The sequence below is a fragment of the Panthera onca genome, chromosome A1 (assembly GCF_046562875.1).
Source record: "Panthera onca isolate mPanOnc1 chromosome A1, mPanOnc1 haplotype 2, whole genome shotgun sequence".
NCBI lineage: Eukaryota > Metazoa > Chordata > Mammalia > Carnivora > Felidae > Panthera > Panthera onca.
The window spans coordinates 106,582,027-106,595,462 of NC_138339.1; the positions used below are offsets into that span (position 1 = coordinate 106,582,027).

The following is a 13,436-nucleotide window of genomic DNA, read 5'->3' on the forward strand; positions in this document are numbered from 1 at the left end:
CCCCTATTTTTATTTATTTTTTTATTTGAGAGAGAGAGAGAAAGAGAGAATGAAAGAATCCCAAGCAGGCTCCACTCTCAGCACAGAGCCTGATTGATGTGGGGCTCGATCTCATGAACTGTGAGATCACGATCTAAGCTGAAACCAAGAGTCGGTTCTTAACCAACTGAGCCTCCCAGGTGCCCCCAGAATTGTTATTTTGATTAGTGCTCTATTCATTAGGCCTAGAAAAGTGTCTGTGCATTAGCTAGACCTTGATAGATATATGAGTTGAATGAATAAATAAGAACTATTTATTCTGGAATAAATAGAAGAATGAATGGGGCCGTAGTGGGATGGAGGGCAGGAGACTTTATGGAATGTTTTAGTTTGAAGGGCTCGCATGTAGAACAGTCATTCTGCTTATTTAGTCATTCTGCTTATGGCCTTGAGGGTTGAAGTGGGCACTATAACAGGGAAACAGAGGGCTGTCTACTCTCAAGATTGTGTGCAGGAAGAGGAAGTAGCTTGATTATACTGTCAGGCCCCAGTTATTCCAGGAGAGATTTGTTAGAGGTAACCTAGAAGGGATTCAATAGTGCTTAATTGCTCTGAGATTCTGTGCTCAGTGGATGGAATGCATTGCCATCCTTTGTTTGCAGCCAGATTCTGGCACACGGGTAAGTTAGATTTTCATCTTAGACTTGCCGGATGATGATCTTAACCCTACTAGTAAAGTGATCATTTAACAGCATACCCCTGGGTAGCCATTTGCCACTGTCTCTCACTCTGCATTCTCCTCTAGTAATTCCTGGTGTTTTCAGTTTTCTGTTTGGGCAAATTCAAAAGGCAATAAGTAGGTAGATCAGTTGTATGATTCACTTATTTGTCTTTTCTGTAGGAAAGCACACAGTGAAAGGTGGCCTGCATATTTTCTCTGAATTATTTTTTAATTTTTTTAATGTTTATTTTTGAGAGAGACAGAGAGGCAGAGAGACGGAGACACCGAGTCCTAAGCAGGCTTCAGGCTCTGAGCTGTTAGCACAGAGCCCGATAGGGGGCTTGAACTTACAAACCACGAGATCATGACCTGAGCTGAAGTCAGACGCTTAACCAACTAAGCCACCCAGGAGCCCCTGAATTTTGTTTTTGAGTTATCTTTTTGATTGTAGAATTATCTTGGTTTGATTTAGATATTTACTGGAAGTTATATGCAAAGTGGGACAAGGAAAATACAGTTTTATTAGTACTAATCTCAATTAGTGCCTTGAGGCTGCTTGTAATAAATATCTCTTCTCTTTCTCTTAGGGCTGCTGCTCAGAGTAAATTAGGTCACTACACAGATGCAATAAAGGATTGTGAGAAAGCAATAGCAATCGATTCAAAGTACAGCAAGGCCTATGGGAGAATGGGGTAAGTTCTGGCAAAATGTTCAAAGTAGTACCAAGGAGTATCAAATATGCTGTTCTTAATGGCTTGGTTTTCAATTTCCTGCTTAAATATTGCATTCTCTATTAGGAGGATAAATATAACATTGAGAGAGGAAATGACTGCAATTTCTATGACTTGGGATAGAGATGATCAGTTGTATGATGAATGGTTGGTTGTTGAAGAAAATAATACAACCTTACTCAGTAGACTCACTTCCTGTTCAAGGCCACAAATCTCAAATGAGCACTCAATATCTTGGCAGACAATGCTACTATACTTGCTTCCAAATTCACCTTACTACGCTGAGTGGCTGCTTCTCACTTTTTCTCTCTTCAAATTTCTACCATACCCTCTATGGCAGCCCTCAGCTGATGGTATTGCCTTGCACTTAACTAAGAAAATAGATCCATGTAGAAGAAAAATAACTCTTCCTACTTCTGAATCAACCAATCTACTTGCATTTATATCCTCACAGACCGCCTTGTATTCCTTTTCAAATGGGAGGGTTCTTATCTAAGACTTCATTCATGCCTTAGGTCTCATCCTTTTGTACCTTCTTCAGGACTTTACCCTTGGAGTCCTCTCCTTTATCTTCTGCAACACAAGGTTGTCTCTAACAGCGGCAGTGACTGCGTGTGGAAAGGTCCTAGAAAATAACCCACTAGAACCAAGATTTTACTCCGCGAGGCCATTTCCCAGCTCCTCTTTTTCTGCATTGTCCCCATGGCTGGCTGGGTTTGCTCCCTCATCTCCCTCATGTCTCATTTGCTCTCCACTCACTCCAATAAGGCCTTTGTCTCTATCACTGTGCTGACAGCCCTGTTCATGGTCACCAGTTGTCTATATTTTGCCAAGGCCAGTGTTCGTTTCTGTATCCTTACCCTGCTCCATGTTTTAGTATTTGGCACAAGTAACTTTTTTTGTAAGATTATTTATTTAAGTAATCTCTCTACCCAGTATGGGGGCTTTGAACTCACGAGCCCAAGATCAAGAGTCACATGCTTTTCTGACTGAACCAGCCAGGTGCCCCAGCATGATTAACTCAATTTTGAAATACTTCATTCTCTCTGCTTCTGTGTCATCATACTTCCTAGTTTTCCTTCTCCTTCACTGGATGCTCTTTCCTCGTCTCTCTTACTGTTTCTTCCTTCTCTACTGCCTCTAAATAATGGCGTACTTCAGGGCTTTCTCTCCTGCTGCTGTCGTTTGTCTGTTCTCTCTTCTGATTCTGTCCTGTCCCATGCTTTTAAATTCCATTTTAAGTCCGTACTCATTATTCATGGAGTCTGTATTCATGAATTTGCCTACATGCTGCAATTTGTTTGCAACCCCCAAATCAATCCTCACTGTGCTTTGGTGGTCATTCACAGAAGGGTGAAAAATTTGAGTCACTTGTCTATCATGCCAGTTCTCCGCAGAGGTCTGATAAAGCTCTGCCTTTTTGTTTTAGCTCTAGGCTGTAAACAAGTGTCCTTTTCACAGTTTTTTTAGTGCTGTATTTTTTTTTTTTTTTTTTTTTTTGCTTTTTTATGCCTTTTGTGGTTGATTTCCTGTTTACACTGGCCCCCACATGTAGGCTGAAGTGTTGTCTAGTGTTCCTAAGCACAAGAAGGCTAGAATGCACCTTATGAAGAAAATACATGTGTTAGATAATTCTTGATCAGAAATGAGTTAGTGCTGTTGGCTGTTAGTTCATTGCTAATGAATCAGTAATATATATTAAATAAGGTTTCTTTAAACAGAAACACATGTAAAATAAGATTATATTTTGACCTATTGATGAAAATGTTGTAACCAAAAGCTCACAGGATCCCAACCCTGTATTTCCTCTAAGAGGAGTTGTTCATTATTTACTAATTTAGTGTTTGTGGTGACTTTATAGAATTTAACTACTGTTATTAATGAGACTCAGCTTTGTTTGATGGAGCTCTTAAGTTATATGCCTGAATTCCATACTCATATATTCAATTACTTTTCATCTCCACCTAGATATTTAATAGGCATTTAAAGCTTAACATGTCCCCAAAAGAACTTTTGTTCCCTTCTTAAATCTTCCCCATCTCAGTAAATGGTATCATCATTCACCTATACCTAGTGCTCAGGTCAAAAGCCTAGGAGTCTCCTTCATTCTTATTACACCTGACACAACTAATTCTATCAGCAAGTCCTGTCAATTCTGGTTTCCATAATCAGTACTACGTATCTTGAATGCTGTCTTGTTTATAGCCCTAGTCAAATTATCATCTCGTAAATAGGCTATTGCAGTAGCTTCATAACTGGTGCCCTTGTTACCCTTCCACCCCCACCCATGTCAGTCTTCTGCAGAGAAGCCAGAGTGAACATTTTAAAACATAGATCAGATCTGTCATTCCATTGCAACCAGAATAAAATCCAGACTCCAAACCACAGTCATATATGATCTGGCACCTAATTATTCCCTGATGTCATCTCTTTCCACACTTTATTTTCTGTGCTTCCTCCTCATCAGCTTTTGTCCCGTTCCTTGAGCCTTCTCAGGGCCATTGTGTTTGCTGTGTCTTCTCTTTAGATGCCCCTCCTCTGATTTTCATGTGGCTGCCTTCTTCTCATCACTCAGGTCTTTTTAGTGTGCCTGTCTTTGAGGAGCTCCCCTATTCATTCTCCTTAATATCACTATTTTTTTTGTTTTCTTATTGCTTATTTTCCCAGGGAGGATGAAATTTTCTTAAACTCAAGGACTTTTCCTTTCTCATTGTGAACTATAAAGTAGTCTCTGGTATGCAGTAGGATTTCAATAAATACTTATTGACTGTTGATTAGTTGAGGACTCTGATGACGTATCTTTCATGGTTGACAAGTAGAAAACAAATTAGGTCCTAAGAACTTTTCTTTGGTTAGGCCCTGTATTCTGTCTAGATCAGAAGTCTGGGAGGCAAGTCGTCCAAGAAAGAATTGGGGTAATTTATTAAAAATGAACATAGAACAAATAAAAAACCTCAGTACTTTCTCTCCATATACACCATTATTATGTAGTTCTGAAGTAATTGTCTGATAAATAAATTCTACTAACTAGGTAGCGAAAATATAAAAATTTAGTAACTAACTCTTTGATCTGTGCCTGGGATATGTGTTGAGTTGTAAAGGGTGCTAATTTTATTTACTTGACAATAAACATGTCTTGTTCAGGAGAAGCTTGCTGATACCTCATAGCCCATTTTTATTTTTTATTTTTATTTCTATTTATTTTTTTTAATTAAAAAAATTTATTTTAATGTTTATTTATTTTTGAGAGAGCATGAGTAGGGAAGGGGCAGAGAGAGAGGAAGACACAGAATCTGAAGCAGGCTCCAGGCTCTGAGCTGTCAGCACAGAGCCCGCTGTGGGCTCGAACTCAGGAACTGCGAGATCACAACCTGAGCCGAAGTTGAACGTTTAACTGACTGAGCCACCCAGGAGCCCCTATTTTTACTTTTTTAATGGCAAATTGATATTTATTGTGGCTCAGTGTCCCTGCTAGGAAGAAGGAAGAAAGTGGGACATTAAGAAGCACAAATCTAGTTCAGAGTTCTTGAAATGGTTTTAGCTTCATGGAGTTAAAATGGCCACAGGATTGTTAGCTCTCATCTTTGTGGAGCTTTATCATTCATAAGGCAAATTACTTCACATATTAGGCTTAAAATTGGAAGGGTAGGTAAGAGTAATTTCTAAGCATTAAATTCATGATTCATAGGACAGCCACGTTTGTCAGCAAGCAGAATAGATAAAGTCCAGACTTACGAATCTTGGAATTAGAAGGAATTTTAGTGACACTTCTGTGAATCATAGTACAGTGAATAAGTTAAATGTGTAGTCTGGATTCACATCAAATACTGAGACAGATGTTTCTTTGTGATGTTCTTTAATCATATCTTATATTTTATTCTTTTCAGACTGGCCCTCACTGCCATAAATAAATTTGAAGAAGCAGTTACAAGTTATCAAAAGGCATTAGATCTTGACCCTGAAAATGATTCTTACAAGTCAAATCTGAAAATAGCAGAACAGAAGTTAAGAGAGGTATCTAGTCCTGTAAGTTATTAATGCCAAGTGAGGGAAATATTTTCTCTCATTCACAATTTATTAGAATCAAATTTTAGTGGTTAGAATAATTCTCAGATATAATTGTTTTACAGACAGGAACTGGATTGAGCTTTGACATGGCTAGCTTAATAAATAATCCAGCCTTCATTAGTATGGTGAGTATATTTCCTTTTCTGCTCTGCTGGCTGTTTTCCATAGAGTTATATGGTTCCCAAACTTGAAGAAACAAATAGGGGAGCTTTTGTAGAGGTGGTGGGGGTAACAGCAGTAGAATGGTCATATAATGCTCTGGCTCAGGTATGGATCTCTTTATGAGAAAGCCATGGATGGACTTTAGGAAGCCCATGGATTCCCTGAAATTATATATAAAAATTTGTATACATGTACGTATATGCATTTTTCTAGAGAGAACTGTTTTTTTTTCATCTGATTGGTGAAGGGGTCTGCAAATCTACAAAAGATTAAAAACAACTCTTTTACGTGAAAGTGGCCTTAGGAAGATCCCTAATAATGGAGGTCTGATCTAAGGAGTTTGGCTGTGGTGGTTCCCTAAGCTCTCCTCTCAACATGATCTGCTTCCTTCCTTTCATAAGAGTTTATTTGAACTTTTAGTATAATTCTCCTTTGTATGTACTTCATCCTACAAAACAACAAAATCACTCATGGATCTTTTTGAAAACATATATGTTCTGGTCCAAAATGTGGAAACTCTGATTTCATGGGTCAGGGATATTACCTGGGTAATCTGTAATATTTCTGGCTGAGAATCATTCATTCCACCACATGCCATGCCCTTGGAAGGTTGCGGTACTAGTGTTTGCCTTTGGTTCCTTCAAAAAATGTTGTCATGCATCCACAAAAATCTTCATTTGAGTTGAAATGCATGGAGAGCTCATTCCCAGTGAGTTAAAGAAGTCTTTTGAACATTTAGTAGGTTTGTAGCAATTGGTAGTTGAAATCTTTGTAGACAGTAGTTAATTAGGACTTGCAAATAATTCAGGAACTCTCTTCAAGTCTCAGGATTGAGCCCATCAAATTTAAGTTGGTCTTCCGGTTTACATGTCAACAATTATATGTCTCTGTAGGTTTTGTGACATTTTTAAGCATTGTTACTCATTTGCGGGTGTCAGGTTATGCTCTTGAAGCAGGATGTGAAAATGGATTTCTTATACTTTCAGATTTGGTTTAGCCAAAATCTGCTTTGGATGCTGTGCACCAAAGTGAAGTGTTGCAAAAGGTGTGGGTAAAAAACATACTGTGTGACTTGTATAAAGAGTCAGGTTGATAGAGAGTCAGGCTTTTTGGAGAAAGCTATTGAAGTTACAAAGCCCTTTTTCATGTATGAGGGAAGTAAAGGGCTGCCTTCCTCTCTAGCCCACAGAGAAAAGGCTTTTCTGGCCTTCTTAGCTTTCTAAATTGCCCTCAGTTTGGAAGACAGTAGACTGGGGTCTGACATGCCAGCTAAAGAAGGCTGTATGGTTTAGGAAGTAACTGTACTGAAGCCAGTGGAGGGGAGATGTGTTTCCTGTGGACCAAGGTGAGCACATGTGCTCATAAGATAGTCCTGTGTGAATCTGCCCAGAAAGGTTTACAATACAGAGCCTCAGGACTAGAGGGCTGTGAAGAACCTGGGACTACAGTGTTCTTCATACTGTCCTTCCAGAAAGTTAATTACCTTTTTCAGAGAATGGACGAGAAATGCCCAGATTGGTGGGGGTGGGGGAAGTTTCTGCAGGACCTCAAAAGTGCCGCTATAGAGAACCAGAGTAGTTTTAAACAACTTGCACACCCACTGAGCACAGGTGCAGAACCACTGAGCTAGTACCAGTCATCAAAGAATTTGCCTGCACCTGTGACTCTCTTCCTTCCCACAGAGCCAGGACTCTTGCCTAACAAGCTGGGAGAAGAGGCATAGAGGCACTGTGGTGAAAAAAGAGCAGGCAACTGGCCCACCTCTAGTAGGCCCATGTTTGGGAGGTGAAACGTTTTGCCTGTAAATGAATTTTATGTATTTGGTTATTACAGCGAGCAAGAAGTGAATTCCGGAGGTTGTTTTCTACCTTAGAGTGACTAGAGGACTGCATACTTCAAAGTGGCCAGAAAAGCTCTAGCATCTCCTCTGTATCTCTTCTACGTCCCAGAAACTAGAAGAGGGTGAACTGCTTTTGCAGAATCAGATAAAAAGGTCTGTGAAAGGAGCACCTGGGTGTCTCGTTCAGTTAAGCGTTCTACTCTTGATTTCAGCTCAGGTCATGATCTCACGGTTTGTGAGTTAGAACCCCACATCAGGCTTTGTGCTAACAGCACAAAGCCTGCTTGGGATTCTCTCTGTCTCTCTGTGCCCTTCTCCCACTCATGCTCTTTCTTGCTCTCTATCAAAATAAACTAAAAAAAAAAAAAAAAAAAAGATTGTGAAATGAAATGCTTTATATTTATAGTTTATAAATCCTGGTTTTCCTGCATAATGTCCATAGCACTCATGTGTTGGTACCAGAAGCACCAATCCTGAAACTTAAGGAGAGTTATTGAATTGTTGGCAAGTCAAACAGTTCTCTTTATGGTAATGAGAGCACGTGATGGCTTCTCCCAACACCTTGTTTAGGGTCAGTGAATGAAAAATTACTGTCTACAAAGATTTAGACTCCATTTAAATTTTACATGAACATTGTTGATGGAACAAATTTGAGGCAAAAAAAATTGTTATGCTTTCAAAACGAAAAGTTATACAAGTGAGTGCATGCATGAATAGAATTCTCCTCCTACTGTAAGCACAGGAACGATTAATACTGCTGAGCCCCATGGAGCAAGGTCACATCTCCTAGAGTCCTCTTTTGAAGGAGACCCTCAAGGGTAGAAGATTCTTTAGCCATACTTTTAAAGTTTTTATTTTTCCTGTTGGCTTTATTGATCTGGTCAGTAGTAGGAAGTAAACTGCTTAGTTTATTATAGTGTTTGTAACCTCTTTATCCTTGCAATATACTTTCATTGCCATTTTTTCTAGTACTTCTCTATTTTTTACATTCCCACTTTGTTGAGTATGCTAAAACTCTAGAAAATGTTACTATATACTGGTTTTGCTTTCATTCTTTTTTTTCCAAGTCTTTGTTAAAGACCCATAAATATTAACTGCCTTTAATGGGAAATGCTGCTTTTCAATTCCAGGCAGCAAGTTTAATGCAGAATCCTCAAGTTCAGCAGCTGTAAGTATATTTTCCCTTTCCACCTACCTGCCAGGTTCCTAATTTGAGCACATCACCTCCAAAATGATAAGTGATAAATGATAGATGAATGCCAATTAGAAATGATAGCCATGCACATTTGACCTGACTTCCTACACAGGGCAGGTATATTTAGCTGATTTCTCCTTAGTCTGCTCGTTAAGAATATATACCAATCCTAGTGATCTATCTTTTGCCTATTCTAGAATGTCAGGAATGATGACAAATGCCATTGGGGGACCTGCTGCTGGAGTTGGAGGCCTAACTGACCTGTCTAGCCTCATCCAAGCGTAAGTGTTACTTAAATACAAATAGTAAAAAAGTTTGTTTTACAGCTTGCCTCTAAAGTGAGAGGACCAGGGTTTCCTTTTTAAAATTTTCTTTCACTGTTCTTATCAGTGGCCTCAGTAGTTATGCAATCTAGAGAAGTTTATAAATTGGAATTTTCAGACTGAAGGGCAGAAATCCAGAAGATCTGGATCCATGAAAAAGTTTTCTGGCAGATTTGAATAGCTACTCAAGGATGTAGATATAAGTCAAATATCTACTTAAAGAATGTATTAACTTATTAATTTAGGTGTATCTAAAAATCACATATTACATATATTAATGTTCCAACAATGTAGGAAACCATTTCATTTGAACTTTTCAGTGCATATGTCATCACTAAAGATACTTTTTGCATCTTCTCGTTACTTGAGCACACTACCTTCACTTCCACCCAAGTTAAGATACTTTTTTTTTAGTGTTTATTTATGTATTTTGAGATAGAGCAAGCATGTGAGTGGGGGAGGGGCAGAGAGAGAGACAATCTCAAGCAGGCTCTGTCAGCACAGAGCTCAATTGAGGCTCGATCTCCCAAACCGTGAATTCATGGCCTGAGCTGAAATCAAGAGTTGGATGCTTAAGCGACCGAGCCACCCAGGTGCCCCAAGATACTCTACTCTTTGAATTGATTTTTCAATCTGTGTGTCATGTTGTCACTGGAAATGTTATATGAAGACACAAATAGCATTTCCTTTTTTTTTTTTCAATATATGAAATTTATTGTCAAATTGGTTTCCATACAACACCCAGTGCTCATCCCAAAAGGTGCCCTTCTCAATACCCATCACCCACCCTCCCCTCTCTCCCACCTCCCATCAACCCTCAGAGCATTTCCTTTTTTGATCACAACCATGTTACCCCGCTTAGAATAGTGCATTTTTACAGTGGTCTTTAAGTGGCATGATTATAGTGATATGTAACACTTGTAATTGAGGGTTACACACTCAGGAATTTGTATTACATTTCTTTGCCTTTGTAAAAATCAGTTCTCTTAGGTGACCTACAGGTGACCAGAATGGGTATGACACCTATCATACCTGATGACAAGAGAAATTCCTTGCCTTGTATTTGAGCACATACAATGAAAGCATGTACTCTTCAGCCCTTAGCTTATTTGTCGTGTGGATTGTATGCATTTCAGGGAGTCACTTTTTAGCATGGGTGTTTTGTTCCTTATAAAGAACACTGTGCTGTAATAATGCTATATGGAGGCATTGGTAAACTTGAAGATACTAAAGCCATGATTCTAAAACTTGTTTTTATAGAAAAGATTCCCTCTGAGTAATACCCACATCCTCTGCAATTCTTTTCGCATGGGTATTATGTGACTGGAAATTCCTAATTCATACCACTTTGCCTCTTTACTACAGGGGACAGCAGTTTGCTCAGCAGATACAGCAACAGAACCCTGAACTTATAGAGCAACTTAGAAATCACATCCGGAGCAGATCATTCAGCAGCAGTACTGAAGAACATTCCTGACTTGACCAGGGACCCTAGCCCAGAGCACAAATGATTATGGCTCTTAAATGTTTGCTGTAGATAGTGGCCAAAACAAAGACACCTGAAGAATCAATCTGTCTAGATGATAGGTTTATCATAAACAGACTTGAACATGACTCCTTTGTAAACAAATGATCATTAGCCCTGTTGAGTGCCAGTATAGTACTGAACAGGGTTCCATTTTCAAATCAAATCATCATCATCATATTTGTATATTAGACCTAATAGCAGAGTATATTTATTGAACAGTAGCGCTGTGTATTGGCAAGTTCTCTAGCTCCAAACTCCCTTAAGCAGACTTTTTTGAAAGATGGGGATGACCAAGAGGAAAGGTTTCTCATGCTGATTCAGGAGAAATATATGGCCATGGAACAGCATGTTTGGAGAGAAGAAATTTGTTGCCTAGTTTTAGCTCTGATAGTGCTATCAGTACTGAATATCTATCACAGGGGCCAGTACTGTCCTTAATGCTGCTTGCTCTGATGGGGAACAAGGAATACTAAGAGCTGGTGAGAAGCAGCATTTGGTGCAAGGGTTGTTTTGAAATGAAAAATAGATGCTGTGAATGTACAGAAGGTGAAAGTAGGATGTTCAGGTTGTTTGCATAGTTCTTAACCAATCTTGCCTGCAGTTTGATCTTGATAACGTTAGCATGGCCAATTACTCTAAGTACATAATCAAATACATTTAGAAATCCTTAATGGTACTGGTTAGGTCCATTGTATAACTATTCAATTTAACTAGCACAATTTCCCCAATGGTGACCTTACCATGGAAACTCTTAAATATATTTACATTTAAATAAGCCAGTGGTTTGATTCTCAAGTTAAGGATTTTCTAAGTGGCATTTAATTATGTACCTATAAATACTGATTTTTTAAAACTAATTATTTGATGGATTATAAAAAGCTTCTATCACTAACATTGCTTGTTCATATAAACCTTTGCTATAATTTGGCTTGGCATGTTGCTTTTATGCTTCATCTTAATTTGATGCAATGTGAACATAACAGGGGACTTAAAATATTTTATTGACATCAGATCATAGTAGTTAATGAAGAGATATGGCATTAAGTATTAATGGCATGACTCTGCAGTGATGAGAGACCATTTTAACTAGAATTTTTGTTAATTATGAAATTGGTAAAGTTGGGTGAACACATAATCATTTCACAAGTGTTGTGAGAGAAAACTGAAAAATTAAGTAATATAAAATTAACTCAGTAATACTCATGATGATGAGGGCCTTACTATAACTGTTCTCCTCAAAAGACTAATAATGTGGTATCTACAAGGTTAAAAATCAGCTCTTCCTTTCTTTCCTCTTGTGAGATTAGAACAGTGGTTCTGTAATTTCACTGTAAGAATTAAAAATGCAGATCCAGAGCCACACTTTCCATTTTTATTTAATAGGTCCTATAGTAACGCCTAGGAATCACCATTTTAAACAGCATCCTACACGGTTCTGATGTAGGTCTAAAGACTCTAATTTAGAGTAACGGTAAGTTAGAGATTTCTCCTCAGACCAGCAAATACCTCACTGCCTGTGCTCAGCTTACAGGGAAAACCCATAGGAATCTACAGTCTGGCCAGAGAAGAGCAGGACTTAAATTTTAGGCCCTCTGAATTCAATATCCTGTATTCCATTTAAACCAACTTTATTTATTGTTCATGAGGTTAAATTCAACTCCTAGTGTTCAAGCATAATACAGAATGAAGTACTAACTATTCACATGAAAGTACTGTGCTGAAAACAAAAGTGAAACCTGATCCACAATTAAAAATTAGCTACTCTTGGGGTACTTGGCTGGCTGAGTCCCTACAGCATGTGACTCTTGATCTCAGGATCATGAGTTCAAGCCCCACGTTGGGTATAGAGCTTACTTAATTAAAAATAGCTACTCTTATCCAGTGGTAAGAGAAAGTTTCTAGCAAAACTATCTTGAGTATATTAAAATGCTTTTAGGTCATTAAAACTGGTAAGCCTTTAGTTGACTATGAAAATCGAGAAAATGCAAATCAACAGTACCAAAAGTGAAAGAGGGGATATCACTGCAGCCCTCCAGACTTTAAAGGGTAATCAGAAAATACAGTGACCATCTAGGCCTATATATTGGACAACTTACATTAAACACACAAATTCCCTGTAAGATAAAAGCTACCAAAGCTCAGTAAGGAAATAGATAAATCCCCCAGCAGAGCAAGCTATAGGCCCAGATGATTCCAATGGTAAATTTTGCCAAACACTTAATGGAAGCAATACTATCAATTCTACACTATCAGAAAACAGAAAAAGAGAAAACACTTCTGACTCATTTTATTTAGCTATTACTATTACTCTGATACCAAAATCAGACCAAGGCATTATAAGGAAAACCATTTTAAAACAATGTCTTGATTTGCTAATATCTTTAGTTGGGACAGCCATTCTTTTACATGTAGAGCTGGTGTATTTCTTCCATTTCAACTTTCTGATCTGTTTCTTGGCTGATATACCACCTATAACAAATTCACTGTAGGTATCTGTCCACTTACCTGGATTTTTGCTCTCCAGATACCTTCATCACTTTGGAATCATTGCATTGCAAATTATTTCAAGAAAGTTTTGTGTAGTTGGACTGTGCTAAGTAATTATAAGGAATGCCCCAAATACTATACTGGCTGGTGTGGAACAAGAAAACATTGAATCTTTATATACATTCCCCTTAGGAATGACTGGCTTCCATTAACCACATTTCATTGTTGTAGCTATAGCAGTTATGATGCTATTTAAAACCTAAAAGGTCCTTTTTATGCAAATGACATTTTCATTTAATATACCAAATTGTTTATCTAATTTTTATAATGATTTAAACAGATCCCTTCCAAGATGACGTTATCTAACCTTTACTTAAGGAATGGACGATGTTTATCATAAAA

At 38.2% G+C, this 13,436-nt stretch overlaps 1 protein-coding gene across 2 annotated transcripts in view; it reads left to right on the top strand.

The window, feature by feature from the left end:
* SGTB (small glutamine rich tetratricopeptide repeat co-chaperone beta) overlaps positions 1-12,218 on the top strand; it is a 45,886-nt gene extending 33,668 nt beyond the window's left edge. The window contains exons 6-11 of one of the 2 annotated variants that reach the window (XM_060635670.3): positions 1,288-1,392; positions 5,319-5,445; positions 5,562-5,624; positions 8,632-8,669; positions 8,894-8,977; positions 10,385-12,218. In XM_060635670.3, coding sequence (XP_060491653.1) covers positions 1,288-1,392; positions 5,319-5,445; positions 5,562-5,624; positions 8,632-8,669; positions 8,894-8,977; positions 10,385-10,496 — 529 coding nt within the window. In that variant the 3' untranslated portion in view covers positions 10,497-12,218. Of the gene's footprint in view, positions 1-1,287; positions 1,393-5,318; positions 5,458-5,561; positions 5,625-8,631; positions 8,670-8,893; positions 8,978-10,384 lie in introns of both variants that reach the window. The other variant, XM_060635669.3, reaches the window with a different exon arrangement.
* Positions 12,219-13,436: the final 1,218 nt, after the last annotated feature.